We start from the raw sequence: 16,672 nt of genomic DNA, 5'->3' as shown, positions 1-16,672 counted from the left end.
GGAGAAACGATCCAGAGCTTAAATAAGCTTTAGTTTACCATCAATAATATTTTTAATTTATTAGCATTTAATAAATGATCACCATCATGTTAATCAAACAATAAGTCGATTGATTAATTAATTATCCCAACAAGCCTTTTAACATTACCCAACACGTCACGACCCCGCCCCATTCAGGAGTTTTCCTCCGGCACCAGGTCAGAGTAACAATACTAACATATCCCTCTACAGTCTCTATATATAGATTAGGGGTGTGTGTGAGGGAAAATCAACATTTACTTCATGTATTCATAATCAATTACACTGATTATTCATTCAATCAGTATTATTACTCCCTGTAACAGAGTTGATTACTGTATTCTTGTATTACACTATATTCTTGTAGTTTATCATTGAGTGTTATGTGAACTTATATTCTCTGATAAGGCCATTCATTCAGACTTAAGGGCAAAGATTATAAAAGCAGAGGTCTGCCTGGAAACGAGCGGGTCATAGCAAATGGAGTTTTCTGATTTATGAATTATTCTGTCCTAAAGAAATGGAAATCGAGGTTTGCCTGGAAACTGTTTTGTCATAGTAAATAGAGCTTTCTGATTTATGAATTATTCTTGACTTTTGCTTATTCGTGCGTTTTCGGTTCCTCTTTTCAAGAGAACATCTGTTCAGCATCCTTCCTCCTGTATGCACGAGGCATCTTTAAAAAGGCCAGTCAAGAGTGACTTGGGGCTCTCCGAATTTCCTGACTACCTCATCTGCTATCGCTTGCTTGCTGTATTTTTCCTTTTGCAACTTCAAAATAAAAACCTTCTCTTTTTGGCATCCCGGCTCATTGACTGTCATTTGTCGATTTCCACGACAAATTTTGGCGTCCCTGCGGTGGGCTGCTCGTGCACCGGAACCTCTAGACTCCAGAAGAAAGCGGAGGACGCTCTTGGGTTAAAAAAAAAAGAAACCCAACCTTAGAACCTCAACTGTTTTTAGAGGAAAAAGGCGTTTTCTCTGGGTGTCGAGGGGGGTGTCCGGGGCCGCTGCAGCCGCACCACGTGTGAGTATATTTTTGTTATCCTTCCTTGTCTGGTTTTGAGGCTCCCTGGCACATAGGTGAGTTTAGTGTGAAGAGGTTAGAGGCCAAACCCAGGAACATGTGATTCTTTGGTGCTGTGTGGTTGCCTCGATCCGGGATTGGGGCATAACCCAGAGAACTAGTTCCTGGGGCCGGATAACCCGCCTTTGTATGACGATATTTAAAGGTTAAAGATTTTTTTCCCTGGTTTTTTGAGAAAACGGAGGGCACAGTTTGACGGGGCTGTGAGCAAATAGGAATGCGATAGGATCGCAAACCTGCTTGTGAGTGAAAGGATCGATCCGCTCATCTGTGTGTTGGGAACGGGGAGCTCGGGCCAGGGGGGAAGCTTTGTTAAAGTACATTTTTCTAAGGGAAAATGAACGGGATGCTGAAAGACTAGTGTCTTACCAAAATTTTTTTTGATATCTAATTTTTTTTGGCTTTGCTCCGCACCGCTTCCGTTTTTTTCTCACTTCTAAATTTTTCTGTCTGGTTTTTATCCTCTCGTCTTTTCCTGTTTAGAGTGAGTGAAACAGAAGTGTGTGCGACAGTGCGACTCACAGAGAGAAAAAGAAAAGGCTTTTGTATGGGTATATATATATATATATATATATATAAGAAAATATAAGGATATAAAAAACCTAACTATACAAGGTAAAGATCTATCTGTAAACGGAGCAGTGCAGTAGATGTTACTAATGGTCATAAATAATTAAATAATTAACAGAGTAAAGTGCAATGACATCTATTATGACAGTGACTAATGTGAAATAGAAATATAATATAATATACATATGCATACGCTATAAGACAGTTCTAAAATAAAAATGTGAAAATGTGAATACCCAATCAGGAGTACAGTGTACTTTAATGTAAGCAAGGTTGGGGAAATGTTCATATAAATAATTAAGTTGTTGAATAATGTCGGAGAGGTGTGTGACTGGATAGATAATTAGAGAATTTAGAGAATTTAATAAAGGGATTATGGGGTTGTTAGCAAAACAAATTAAAAATAAAAATAAAAATATACTATGCCACGCAGTACTGCTGTGTCAGATGTCCTCAGAGCAGGACAAATAAACATGGTTTCTGGTTTGATTGTTAAATAATCAGTTCAATAAATAGAAAATGCTACATAGTGAATAGTGAATGAGTTAATAAGTGAGCCATTCCAAACACAGCTTTTTCTATCAGGTGATTTAGTCAATTATCTCACTATTCGTTTCTTATTCAGACTGATCTCAGTTCAGTCCTAGCTGAATCAGACTTATATAAGACGGATGTAATATCTAATTTCTCTGTGATCTCATGTATCTCAGTCTATGCCGACATTTTGATCCTCTTAAGAGGGATAGTTGATTTCAGAAACCAGTGAGGAAAGACCTTATTTATTTGAAAATGAAACTCAGTATTGGATGTACTACAAGCATTAGTGAATTGGGTCTTTCTCATTTTAAATAAGGGGAAATAAAATGTGTTTGAAAATGCAGCTCTCTGTTTTGCTTTACGGTATTAAATTAGACTAGAAAGAGATCTGGAAAACAGCATAAATTTAGTTTTCATGCTTATACAATGCCACCTATAAAACAAATGCATAATTTTCTGGCTGTAGCATGAACAAAATCAGCTAAGCAATATAAAATTGTTTCATCTGCATAATGGTAAAATTTGCAATCTGAGAAGCAGAGCCAGCACTATAATTTATGTATATATTAAATAAAACTGGACCAAAATTTAACTTTGTGGTACATCTGTGAGATACAGATGCCAAATCTGAATAATTATTCATTGACATGCACTCTTTTGGGTTTATTCCAGAGCAGTGTTATCAAAGCAAATAATTTAAGCTAAATTCAGTGGGAGAAAAAGGGTGATACACTCTAAAAAACAGAGGTACGATATGAGTACTTTTTTGTACTCGAAGGTACATTCTTTATAATTGTACCCTCAAAGGTACAATATTGGTCTTTACAGGGTCAGATTTGTTCCCTCTGAAGTACAAAGTCATTTCTAACAGCAATAAGTACAGATTTGTACCATTTAACCAGCCAAAAGGTACATTCAGTATTCTGCATCACTGTACTAATGAACAGTATATATTTAAATTGCAAATTTTTTATTTGAAAGCCAGACAATTTTGTATCATCAAGTTTTTGAGCCATTTTTAGTTGATGACAATGTTTATAATCTTTATAATCTTTACTGGCACAAAAACCATGGGTACAAAAAAGGACTTTCACTGAAAGGTACTTTTTTGAACCTTAATATAAGGTACAGCCCCAGCGACAAGCTTTGTACTCTTTTAAGTACAAATCTGTACTTATATTTCTTAGAGTGTACTGATGGTAATAAATAAAATCTGTATACAATAATAACAAATAATAAACTATGGATACTTGGTGCCGTGCACAGGCTTTCACGGTGAACACCAGAGTGTGAGTTTATGACAGTATGACATACCTGGGTTTGTGCTCCCTAGCTGTACCCTGCAGGAACACTACAGCACTGAATGTTGATTAAACAGTGCTGCTACGCTGTGTGTGGTTCAGTGGGCTAGGCTGGTTAGCCAAAGACGGGTAAGATCCCAACGTACTACACAGGGACAACCTAAGACAGGCACAGTCTCGATCTGACCACCACATGCATTTTAACAGAAAACGGAGAAAACATCGTGGAAGGGAAGCGCAGCCCAGGGGGAGAGTGAGTGGATGAATGACGTGATGGGGTGTGTGTTCAGTGGAGGCCTGGGCAGGGCAGACCGGCCCAATGGACAGTAAGAGGGTGAAGCAATTTTGTGTTAAATTCTCTGAAACAGAAATTCTGTTTCAGAAAAAGGGGGAGAGGTAAATAGATGATCATTATTGCCACCATTATTTGCCCAATAATTATTTTATAGATATAGAGCATTTTTTAAACTTTTAGCTTGTTTATCTTTTTAAAGTTTGGTTTTAAAACAACCTCTATGCAGATGAGCGATTACTTTCAGCAATATTGTAACAGTCTTAACTTTAAGACACACTCAATCCTAATTTAAAAAGAAGAAATAAGAAACTTAGAAATCAAAAAATTGAACTTTCACTATTCAACATGTGAGCCACTTTTGGAGCAAGGGAAACAGTAAGTGAGATTTGATAAATTGTTTAAGGAAATATATGTATTGTTGATAATTGTGAAAAGCAATCTGCTTGGCATTGTATATGCATAAATACATATTGAAAATATTGAAAAGTAAATGTAAAGCATTGTTCGGATTTATTTGCTATAATAACGTGGACAAAGCAAAGCATAACATCTGTGTTTATTAATATTGATAATATTATTGTTTGTAATGGAACGATTGATACAGAGAAAAATAATCACGTTCCACTTCTCCCAATTCTTAAAGCACTAAATAAAATCAACTAAATCTAGAAATCAAGGCTTTATAAAAATCTTGGGAACTGAATAAAGTCAGAATCATAATTTCTTAATAAATAGCACACCGCAGAAAAATTAAAGTGGCAGGTAAAATAATATAGCCACAAGCGGTGATGCTAAAGTCAAAGCAAAAGTAACCCAAGAAAGCCCAGTACATCAACATGGAACCATTCCTGAGACAGAAGCCACATTATGTGTAGTTTGTGCAGAGTCTAAAACTTTGGGCCCTGATATTCTATCAATCAGTGTGGAGATGAATGGGAGAATAGAGCAGCTGATCATTAAAACTTTGCATGGAGCAATGATAATTAACATGATTCAGATATATTTCCAAATGTTTGTTCCTTTTTTATTATCTATGTAGTATTATCAATACAATATAAGAGGATATGCAGGAAGCATTCAGTGGTAGGTTTAACAGCAGGTGCGTTTAAAGCAGCAGCTTTGGGCTGTGAAGCAGTAAAATATGGTCTGTACAATGATGCTGCAGAGTTGAGGTGTGTGATCTTTAGCTTGGTTAGTGTTTGTGAGAGTGGAAGTACAAGTGTTTGAGTTTGTTTATGTGTACTTGTGTGGGTGAAGTTGTGTGTGTGTGTTTGTGTGTGTGCATGAGACATAGTGTGTGTCTAGTGGTAAACTAGGTGGTGAAAATTGGGAGTGTTTGTAAAAGCTAATTTGGCTATAAGAGATTAGTTATAGCCATGGGGAAGCAGTTACACTAAAAGGGAAAGGGATGTGAACAAAAGGAAGGTAAAAACCAGTAATTAATGGTGTTGATAATTAAATGTTACAATTTAAAATTGAAAATGACTAAATGTTAGGGATCTAAAGCACTTTTGACAGTAAAGATCATGATTGAGTATAACTGAAAATAAGGACAACTGAAGAAGGTAAGAAAACTAAATTGGGCTGAAATCTGTGCACAGACAAAATTTAAATATGAAATAATTAACTTCCAAGGGGAAATTAGAGCTCAAGTTAAGTGTGATAAATGTATTTTAACCATGTATTTTAACTTGCAGGAAGGAGACACGGAGGACCCCTTAACAGACTTCCAAAATGAATAGAGAACCTTAAACATGATTATAACGAATACAAAAGTCTCGTTTCAGATCTGTTTACACAGGGGGAGAAGGAGAACGTGGTGCAAAGGTGGACCAGTCCAGACACAGAGTGAGGGTTACTCCGCCATTACGCACGAAAGGGGAATGAGCATGGCTGGATTGAGCCTTTCCAGGTGACTGAGAGAACAACGTACGCAGATCACCTGATAGGCGAGGGTTCTACAGCTGTGCAGCAACAGAGATCGCTCACAGAGCAAGCGGGAGGAGACGAGACAGCAGCAGCTGAAAAGTCTGACCCTCAGCAGGCCGCAGCAGGAAGGAGGGGCAGCTGAATTGCCCACAGCAGCAGACAGCACACAGCAGGGGCGTCAGTGCCTGGCTGTGACCGAGGAGCGGAATTGAGGAAGTAACTCATTCAGCAACGTTTCGTTTGCGTCAAAGTACACTACATACAGAGACTCTTAAACACATCTCATTAAAAACACACATAGTCTTATCACACACCAACTCATACTTTTCATTCACTGATATTGCAAACATCAAGAGCCAGAATAAAGCTCTTCGTACGTGGGGCTGAGGCAGTCTACCTTCAGAACCCTGAATTCCGAGAAAAAGATTTTAATGTATTTTTTCCTTGTTGCTCTGGGAGCAGGACAACAGCAGGACATTGTGCATTTGACCATCACAGAAGGACACACGGACATATATCATTGTAATCAGCATTTATGCTTGGAAATTTTTTTCTTATTGCGTAATCAAAATGAAAATTTGATTAAAAGGGGGGAAATGTGAGGGAAAATCAACATTTACTTCATGTATTCATAATCAATTACACTGATTATTCATTCAATCAGTATTATTACTCCCTGTAACAGAGTTGATTACTGTATTCTTGTATTACACTATATTCTTGTAGTTTATCATTGAGTGTTATGTGAACTTATATTCTCTGATAAGGCCATTCATTCAGACTTAAGGGCAAAGATTATAAAAGCAGAGGTCTGCCTGGAAACGAGCGGGTCATAGCAAATGGAGTTTTCTGATTTATGAATTATTCTCTCCTAAAGAGATGGAAATCGAGGTTTGCCTGGAAACTGTTTTGTCATAGTAAATAGAGCTTTCTGATTTATGAATTATTCTTGACTTTTGCTTATTCGTGCGTTTTCGGTTCCTCTTTTCAAGAGAACATCTGTTCAGCATCCTTCCTCCTGTATGCACGAGGCATCTTTAAAAAGGCCAGTCAAGAGTGACTTGGGGCTCTCCGAATTTCCTGACTACCTCATCTGCTATCGCTTGCTTGCTGTATTTTTCCTTTTGCAACTTCAAAATAAAAACCTTCTCTTTTTGGCATCCCGGCTCATTGACTGTCATTTGTCGATTTCCACGACATGTGTGATACATATTGTCTATGATAATATCTTAATTACTGTGTTGTTGATGTATGAGCTGACATTATGGAGTATGATAATTACTGTTTAAAAACAACAATCAAAACGCCTTTATTCCACGTGTTCACTAGGTGATGTTTTAGGATAGTTTGCTGCACGTGTGCATTGAGAATGGTTATGCGGTGAGCTAGCTAGCATAGGCTAACTCTCAGCTCACACTGGCAGGTGACAAGTCCATCACATTGGTACATGTTTGTGTCGTGAGTGTGCTCGTGGTTACTTGTGCTGTCGCTCGAGCCAATCACTTTAATTCAAGCTTTATTTTCCTCCAAACTGTTGACACACCGTCATTGTGTTGAAATCTGTCTCTTTGTCATGCTCTCTCTTTGTCTCACACACACACACTCTCACACACACACACACACACACACACACACACACACTCTCAGCTGATGGCAGGTTTCTTCTTTCCAGGTTGTTCAAGTTAAAATATGGATTATATATTATATACTCTTATTTCATCCATTAAAGCACATTAAAATATTCTAATTTATACTGACATTAGCTCCTAGTCTAGATCTAGTCTGCCAGACACAACAATTGTTGTCCCCTTCCCAAGGGAATAACACCCACTAAAAATAAATAAATAAATAACTAAATACAGATTAAACCACAGATCATTGTTTCCATTAATACAATTCATTTTAATTTGATTGATATCACTAATATAAATATAACTTTGTTTAGCAAATTTCACACTGATGCATTTGTTTACTCTAGAATATTTGGTAGGTCACATGGTTTACACACACGTGCACTGTTCGATATTTGAACTGATGAATTTAATGTTTTTGTTTGTGTCAAGGTATTAAATATTAAATATATTGTTAAGTGCAGTTTATTACAATATAATCCTTTTTTCTGAAAAAATTCTGAAAGTTACTGAGATATTGTTTTTATCAGTGTGTGTGTGTGTGTGTGTGTGTTATGCTTTAAAAAGGTAAATTATAGTAAAAAATCAGTGAAAGGGTTTTGTTGTTTCACTCACTCAAAGGTCATATCTTCACTGCTGAAACCAGGAGGATCCCTGATGGACGCGTCACTCTTCATAGAAACACAGCTGGGTTCTGGAGAAGCTCCTCTCTGGGTTTCAGTTCTGTTAACATTAAACACAGTGAAACTCCAGCATTTACACAGTGAAACTCCAGCACACAGCACATCTTTAATAAAGATCAGGAACTGAAGAGCTTCACTCTCAGAACAGAACAGTAGTTTAGTGCAGTGATGTACCGAGACCCAGAGCTTCCTCCTCCACTGCTGAAGTTTAGAGGTTCCCACATGGACGCGTCACTCTTCATAGACACTCCACTGGGGGCTGGAGATGCTGCTCTCTTCTCCCTGTAAACAGATCTTCATGATGATCCATGATGAGAGTAAAGTGTGGAGTAATGTGTTCCTTTACTAAAACTTATTCACAGGTTCCAGACTAACTTCTTCATAACCGTCCCAGAAGCGTCCCGAAGCTTTCTGTCAGCTGCCCCAAACTGAAAAACGCTTGTCTAATAAATATACATATTTTAATTTCTTTAACAATACTGTTGAATATATTTGTGTGTTTGTTATGATGTCACAATGTCATCACCTGATTAGATCCTATTTACTATATGTATTTTATAGATCTGTGTCTAGTTAATAACATGTATTGGTAAGAGCTACACAATTACACAATTATACTGTATTATAAACTAAAAGGTATATTTTTATACTGAACTCTAACAGAGATACAGATCAGAACAGAATAGAACAAGTCTTTCTGTGAGAAGCTTCATTCCACAGCTTTAATAACAACCAAAATCACTTCCATCTGATCTATATAAATGCAGCACTTCAGGATTTCCTCATGTAAACCCAGACAGCGTGTGGTAAAATCCGAGACGGATCCTCACAATGGATCTGGTTCAGAGTTCACTTTCACTACAAACTAATCCGATCCAGATTTTGAGCAAATCGTCACATTTATGTTAAAATATATGGACCATATTTTTGAACATAAATGTGCAACCACCCCATACCATAGCAACCACCTAGCAACAGCATAATATCGCTACAGCAACCACCTAATACTGTTACTGTGCCAGAAGGAAACATATTATTAATATTAACAATTAGATATTAAAGGCAGATATGCACTTTAAATACAGATTAGAAACACATTCTACTATAAGAATAACTGGCTGGTTTGTTAAGCGTTTCTCTGTGTTTAAATACAGCACAGGGTTCTGACTCTGGTCCAGGAGAAACTCTGTTCTCAATATTTTAAAACTGTAAAATATGCAGATCACAGCTCCAGGATTAGAGCTGAAACCATTACAATACAAAACTACTTTACATATTAAACCCATCACTTAATTTACTCACTTTAGGACAGGAGGTCCTCCTCCACTGCTGGAGTTCTGAAGATCCATCATTTACTCTTCTTCATTCACACACAGCTGAACACTGCCGACACCGACCCCTGAGAACAGATCAGCCGTTACAATAAAACCTTTATTCTTACAATAATGACATTATCATCAGAACTGCATTAAACAAAACCTGATAAACTAACAAAACAAACCAAACAGAGAACGATACATAACAGTGTGATTTACCCTCATTACACATTATTCTACAGATTACAGAAACATTTACTGTTATTATAATGATTATAATTTAATTATTATTAGTAATATTACTGCATTACACAACATTATAAATATACACACTGTTCTATTATTATTAGTGATATTAATATTATGTTTCTGAATCAGAATAGAGAGATTATTTAAGTATAATATAAAACAGCAGGATTAAAAACACTAACTCTCCACGTGATCTTGAGCTCCGTTGCTCCCCCTGCTGGTTAAACAGCGCTACTGCATATAAACACGCCTTTATAGCAGCTCCGTGTTTTTATCTCCCAACAGATCAAAGCCCACATTAAGCAGTAATGCGCTTTAAACAGCATAAACTACACTGTGATCAATAAATATCAATCTATATCTGCGCATTTCTCTTCAGTTTACAGCATTATTGATCTGTTACAGCTGATTGTTCTCCAGCCGGTCTGATCTAGACCAGGTCCAGGTCTGATCCAGGCCCGGTTCAGATCTCCATGCTGATCCTGGTTCTTCCAGTGGAATCGGACACTGAGCTGAGCTTAAAGAACCGGTTCTGGATCTGAGGAACCTTTAGAACCGGTTCTGACTTTAAGCTACACGGTTCTGTTCTACATTCTCTTCAGTTCTGAACTTACCGAGTGAATCCGGACTTCTGTCCTCTTCTAATGGAGGAGACTGAACTTACTTTCACTTTCTCCTTCACTGCGTCACACCTCGCTCCCTCTAAGCCCCGCCCCCTTGCTCTCTCACAGCGAATAGACGCTGGGTGGGCGGAGCTATTTTTCGTTTAAGGCTATTGTAAGCCAATCATATCACAGGGCTGAATGGAATGTTTGAATATTCATGAGTCTAAAGTTTCTCCCACACAGCTGTAAAAACCCCCAGCTTTCAGACCAGTGTTCTGCTACCCGTCCAAAAGTGCTCGTCCCCGCACTGCGCATGCTCTGACCCACATTTTATAACGTTTTCATGATGATTCTGTTTTCCATGACTGCATTAAACAGCCTGAGCTCACTGTCATTATTTATTTAAAGGTTACATAAAGGTAAATGACAATTAGACAAATAATAAATAATAATAATAATGATAATAATAATTAACAATTTAGAAACAAACTAACAAAAATCACTAAATCATTTAATTTAGCTCTTAAATACAATTTTTAAAAAAATAAAAAAACAGTTGGTATTTTATGTGACTATACTGCACATTGTGATAATAATGCTGGAAGAAAGGAGCACTGCCTCCATTTAGTGTCTTTGAGATGTTCTAAATTTTATATAGGGGTGTCAAATATATGTAAATTATAGAAAAATATGTCAAAAACTGTGGTGATATTGTTCAGAAATTGCTGATTTATATGAACTTACAGAACATTCATAGGATTAACATTTTTCTTCACAATTTTCAGTGAAACCAAAAAATGCTCACATGGTGTGACTGTTCCAATCACATTTCAAAAAGTTATATTTTTAATAAAAGCAAGTAAATGAGGACTAACAGTTGGACATGATAGGAGTAGCAGGGTGAGTGGTGAGCTCCTGGTCTAACTGGAGGATAAAACCCTCACTATCCAGCTGATCACCAACGTCAATAGAAATTCATTTCAGGTTAAATGTTGGTCATGAAGTCAGATAAAAAACAAATTACGTCAGGATAAAATCTAAAACTGTTACGTACCTGCACTCTTAAAAATTCAACAAACTTTAACTCAGAAAAAAACTACCGATAGGAGGAATAAAACAAGATTATCCTCTGAGTTCTGCCCTTTACGTTCTAGCCATAATGATGAAAGAATACAAGGTATTAAAAGAGGATATTATTTAGTTAAAATCACAGTTTATGCAGATGATATTACAGTTTTTATTAAAACAAAAAAAGACTAGACATTATAATGGAATATTATACATTTAATAAAAAAGTTTCTGGTGCAAAGCTTAATATGGCTAAATCTGAATGTGTTTGGATTGGGGATCAAAGAAAGAAGTTCAGAGTCGATGTTCCAGATAAAGAGCAAATAAACATTTTAGGTGTGTATTTTAATAATGGTGACTGTGTGGACAGTAAGTGGAAACAAAAAGAGGAAGTAGTTTCTGAAGAAATTAAATCCCTCTAACAACACGTCCAACGATCGGTCTCCCAAACGGAGTTCTACCAGACGCAGTGGAGGAACCAGGTCCAAGTGAAGCTCTCTACAATGGAAGTGAAAGAGTAGAGGATGGAAATGACCGTCATCATGAAGATTTAAGTAGCAGCGGAAGCAGCAGCAGCAGCGGAGAGACAGACGGAGGAAATCCGAACACCAGCACCTCGTCTGAAGGAGACAGCAGCGAGGAGTACGAGTCTGCAGCAGCCGAAACACAAGCAAACCAAGTTCCTCCTCCTTCTTCATCACCTCTCCTTCCATCTATGACCAGATCTACCACCATACATACGCACAGGGGCTGCTGCATCCAACGAAACGAAACGGAAGAGTAAACCTAAAAAAGGAGGTTAGAAGCAGAATGAACAGTACACTAAGAAAAAGTAAAAGGAATAAACATTTCTTTATCTCCTCTGTCTGACTTAATATTGCACTATGCAATGTTGGGGGATTCAGTCTAAAAAGAACAGGAATGAGAAATTAAGTATATTTAAAAAAAAAAAAAGCAAAGATTTGTTGTGTTGTGTTTACAGTAAACGAAACTAAATACATATGAAGATATAGAAAATCCCCCCAAAAATGTGGGATAATGGTTATTTCTTCTTTTCTATTGGAGAATGTAAAGCTGATGGAATTGATTTATTATTCTATAATCAATTGTTTGAAATAACCAACAAAACAAAACTGGAAAGATTTTTTTCCTCTACCAGCATGGATGTAAAGACACTTGTAAAATTCTGGACTGGACACATCTCTGATTATGACACTGAGCTATATTTAAAACATTGCTGTGATATTCTTAAGCCTGCAGTTAAACCAGTGGATAATCGTGGAACGTGGTATGAAGCATCAAGTGAAACTACGTAAAGATGCTGTAGATCATTTGGTTAAATGATTATTTTGATTGTTTATCACTGCCTTGTGTACGTTCACTCATTTGGAGGCGGAGCCTAACAGCAGTCTGTGTTTCTGTTCATTGTGGCTGCTGGAGTGAAGTGCGGATTAAACAAATAACCTGTGGTTCCTTTCTAAGACTAGAGTGGAATGAGACAACGCTGCCATTTGTACTTTGTGTTCAGACGTGGGACACAACTATTTCACATGCCCTAAATCCTACGCCAACAAATTCAAGCAAAGACTAGGCTTTCCAAGACCAAGTGATCTAAAACACACAGAATCCGGGGCATCTACAGAGATAGAGACAGGACAGGTGCAAGTTCAAGGTACGATAATCAACACTATCAAGATCCTAGAGGAAGAGCAAGTGTCTAAATCAGTCCAGAGTGGAGAAGCGGAAAAAAGAAGTGTCTTAAGAGGAGCTTTAAGAAGAGGGTGAAGAATCAAATTCAGATGGAAGTTCAGACAGCGACTGGTCAAGCGAATCATCAGAAAGTGGAGAAATATGAAGGACAGTTCCCACAATCAAAAGAAAATGACGATAACCCCTTTATGCAGATGATATTTTATGCTCATTTTCATTGCACCAACTACACTCTAAAACATTGTACCTTAAGTTTTACATAGAGCACAATGATAATTCAGGGCTTAAACTGAACTGAAACAATAATTCACCTCCAGTCTCCAGTATGGAAGCTGGTGATGAAAAATCAGTCATGTTCTACATTTCCTGATTCACCAGGGTCTTGACAAACAAGGTGCAAAATTTGTAAAAGATACAAGGAAGCATTTAATTTTTTTTATTACCTTATAAAAAATGTAAAACTATACCCAAAACTTTTCTGACACCACATATTGGACATCATAGTCTTTTAGAAAATAAAAATAGAATTTCTAAAAATCTTATCAAATCCTGTCTGTAGGTTTTCCCTGTAGTATTATGTGGTGACTTGTCTGAAAGACAGGGTTGCAGATAATACAGTTAATATTACAGGAGAAGGGAAATTACTGGGATAAGTATAACATGGACTAAAAGATTCCTTTAGAGAACTTTTTCCTCTTGAGAGAGACTTTCCTCGTTTTGATTCTCGAGTTAAAACACGCATTGATAGAATATATGTTACTAAAGATATAAAGGTCCTAAATTATAGAACTGAACTCATGTAAAATTAAATCTGGGAATCAGAGAACAACGGGGGTTCTGGAAGCGAAACACACAGTGCCTAAAAATATTACTAAAAATCAGAAGAACTAAAGACGTGGAAGTTTAAACCCATTCTAATGCAAAATTATGGGATTAAAATGTTTCTGGTACATAAATGTGAAAAATTAAATAGTGAACAAAATGAATATTACAGTAAACTTACAGCAGAATATGTGGAAATTCAAAGCAAACGAAATAAAACTATAGAAGATTAAGATATTTTTTAAAATTAAAGTCAGGATTGTCTAAAATAAATAAACATTTTTAAATTTACCACTTTAAGCAGGTATGGATAATAGTTACTCAGGAAACACAGGAAATGTAATTAAACGGATAAATGACAAGAGAAATGAAAATGATTAAAGGGATTAGAGATGAGCATGGGAATGTAATAGAAAACAAAAAAGAAAAGCAGAAAATTATAAAGGAAACAAAAAAAAAAAACACAATTTTTATCAGACTGTCCAAAATTACAAGCAGGGTACCTCTCGTCAATATCAACCAATTACAAAGGAAGAAATTGTTGAAGTAAATAAGGATTTACATGATGGGAAAACTCCAGGACCAGACGGTTAACCTCCGAAATGTTATAAGACATTATTATAGTTTATTACAAAATTATTTTAATAAAGGTATTAGAGATGGAAAAATGAATGACTTGTTCTATAAGGCTGTGATTACCTTGATTTATAATAAATGAATGAATTTAAATAATGATAAGGAATTTTAGATAATTACTTTAGATCAGGAAAAGGCTTTTGACTATGTGTCCAGGAAATATTTATGGAATGATTTGCAGCACTATGGTTTTCCACCAAATTTCCTTCATAAGATCAAGTTATTATATGAAATTAATGCTAAAGGGTATTTTAACAGAATTTGAGACACACAAAGGAGTCAAACAAGGCTGCCCTTTAAGTGCAGTCTTATGTGTGTGTTAGCAGTTAGTCCCCTTTAAATAAAATTAAAAATTATACCAGAATTAAAGGAATTGATATCTTAGGTAAAGAATCTTTTAAACTTACAGACTTTGCTGATGACGACATCACAGTAATCATAAGAAATCAGAAAGAGCTCAGGATTATAGAATTTATGAAGACGCAGCTGTAACGCGTGAGCAGAAGGGAGGCGGACGTTTAAACGGGTAAGACATGACTTTATTAAATAACAAATAAACAAGTAAACAAAACAGGGGAATAACAAAAATATCTATATACATAAACAAACAGGGAAAACCAACAAAGAACTAAGCTAAACTAAACAGATAATAACAAAACAAGGTAAGGGAATATATACAAAGGAATAATACGTAAATATATACAAAATAAACAAAGAAACAAACAAGAACTAAACGTGACTAGAAATAAACAAGAAATAAAGGGAACTAGAAATAAACAAGAAACAAGCAGAGCGTGACGAAACCGTGAATAAACAATAGCTAACGTGGCGAGACAAAACGACAGAGGAAGGTGCAAAGACCGACAGCAAACGTAGACTAACAGGTACTATATATACTAAACATGAAACAATGAACACCTGGGGAGACAGGTAACGAGGGGCGGAGCTACAAATTAGACACACGTGATGGAAAAGTACAAGAGAAACACACTAGGAAACGGGGAAAACACAGGAAAACATAGCGAGGGCGTAACAGCAGCAGGAGCAAAATTCAATTTGGATAAAACAGAAGACATCTGGATGGGATAAAATGATCCTCTATTTTTGAACTTAGCAATTAAAAATCAAATAAAAATTATAGGACTTTATAACAAAATATAAATGTGCTGAAATTAACTGGAAGTTGAAAATAAATTAAATCAGTGGAAAATTGCAAATTATAAAACTAGGATCCAGATAATTAAAACTTTTTTTTTGTCAAAAAATGTGTTCCTTGCTATGATATATATATATATATATATATATATATATATATATATATATATATATATATATATATATAGTTAATATAATATAATATATTAGTTTTACTACACAACACGGTTCACCAGACACAGGTAAGTTAGAGTGGCAGCTTGTTTTCTACCTGCTCTGAGCTAGCTAGCTAAGCTAGGTGACTGAAGCTAATTTAGTGATTAGCATGTAGAATTAAAGAGGCTAAAAACAGCAGTAAAACAGCAGGTAGGTGTTCATACTGTCCCCTGTGTGTGTCTTTTATATTGTAATTAGTGTATTTAGCCACAGTGGTGTTAAAACTCGGCTATGTGAGCGGTTGCTATGGCTTGTGACTAGGTAGCTAAGCGCTAGCTAGCATAGCGGCCTCTATTTTCAGCCATTTCAGTCAAAATTGTGGAAATCTAAGCTTACTGTAAATAAATCTAAGAGCTTTACTCACCCAAATAATCAGTTTTAAGGAGAGAAATCTGTGTAGATTAAAGTCCAGCACTTGTTTGACTTTGAAAGAAAATGTTTTTTCAGGAAATTAAAGTTTTGTTTACTTTGCTGCCCCCCAGAGACAAGACCTGCTGAATTAGAAGGGTCCCCTATTTTACATTCAGCTTAAAATACTCTATATTAACTGGAAAATATATTCACTTAAGCTTTTATTTCAATAATAACAGCTCTTACCCTGATATTGGTGGCTCATAATGTGTGTAATAATGTGTATTTATGCCTATAGGAGACATGGTGTTTCTTCATTAGGCTCCCTAAGTAGTGTACAAGATAAAAAATCTAGAAAAATAGCCTCACGCTGCGGAAATGCGGTGCGCACTCAACACAGTTTCTTACGCACTGATTTACAACATTGTTAGTGGTACTAAAATAATGTTTTATGATGGGATTTTTTTGTAGTGTTTGTCTAAGGCAGGAGGTG

At 36.2% G+C, this 16,672-nt stretch overlaps 2 protein-coding genes across 3 annotated transcripts in view; one reads left to right on the top strand and one right to left on the bottom strand.

The window, feature by feature from the left end:
- Nucleotides 1-10,320, bottom strand: part of LOC111189733 (NACHT, LRR and PYD domains-containing protein 12-like) — a 79,129-nt gene extending 68,809 nt beyond the window's left edge. Inside the window, exons 1-3 of one of the 2 annotated variants that reach the window (XM_049477149.1) lie at nucleotides 10,231-10,320; nucleotides 9,354-9,450; nucleotides 8,226-8,333 (exon numbers count right to left, since the gene is read on the bottom strand). In XM_049477149.1, the coding sequence (XP_049333106.1) occupies nucleotides 8,226-8,333; nucleotides 9,354-9,403 (158 nt within the window). In that variant the 5' untranslated portion in view covers nucleotides 9,404-9,450; nucleotides 10,231-10,320. The remainder of the gene's footprint in view (nucleotides 1-8,225; nucleotides 8,334-9,353; nucleotides 9,451-10,230) is intronic. The other variant, XM_049477151.1, reaches the window with a different exon arrangement.
- The window catches only part of LOC125801455 (zinc finger protein 239-like), a 331,934-nt gene that overhangs the window by 169,644 nt on the left and 145,618 nt on the right, over nucleotides 1-16,672 (top strand). The window lies entirely within an intron of this gene.

The sequence above is a fragment of the Astyanax mexicanus genome, chromosome 4, assembly GCF_023375975.1.
Source record: "Astyanax mexicanus isolate ESR-SI-001 chromosome 4, AstMex3_surface, whole genome shotgun sequence".
Taxonomy (NCBI): domain Eukaryota; kingdom Metazoa; phylum Chordata; class Actinopteri; order Characiformes; family Acestrorhamphidae; genus Astyanax; species Astyanax mexicanus.
Note: the sequence above shows the minus strand (reverse complement) of the source record. Positions and strands in the feature narration are given on the sequence as shown.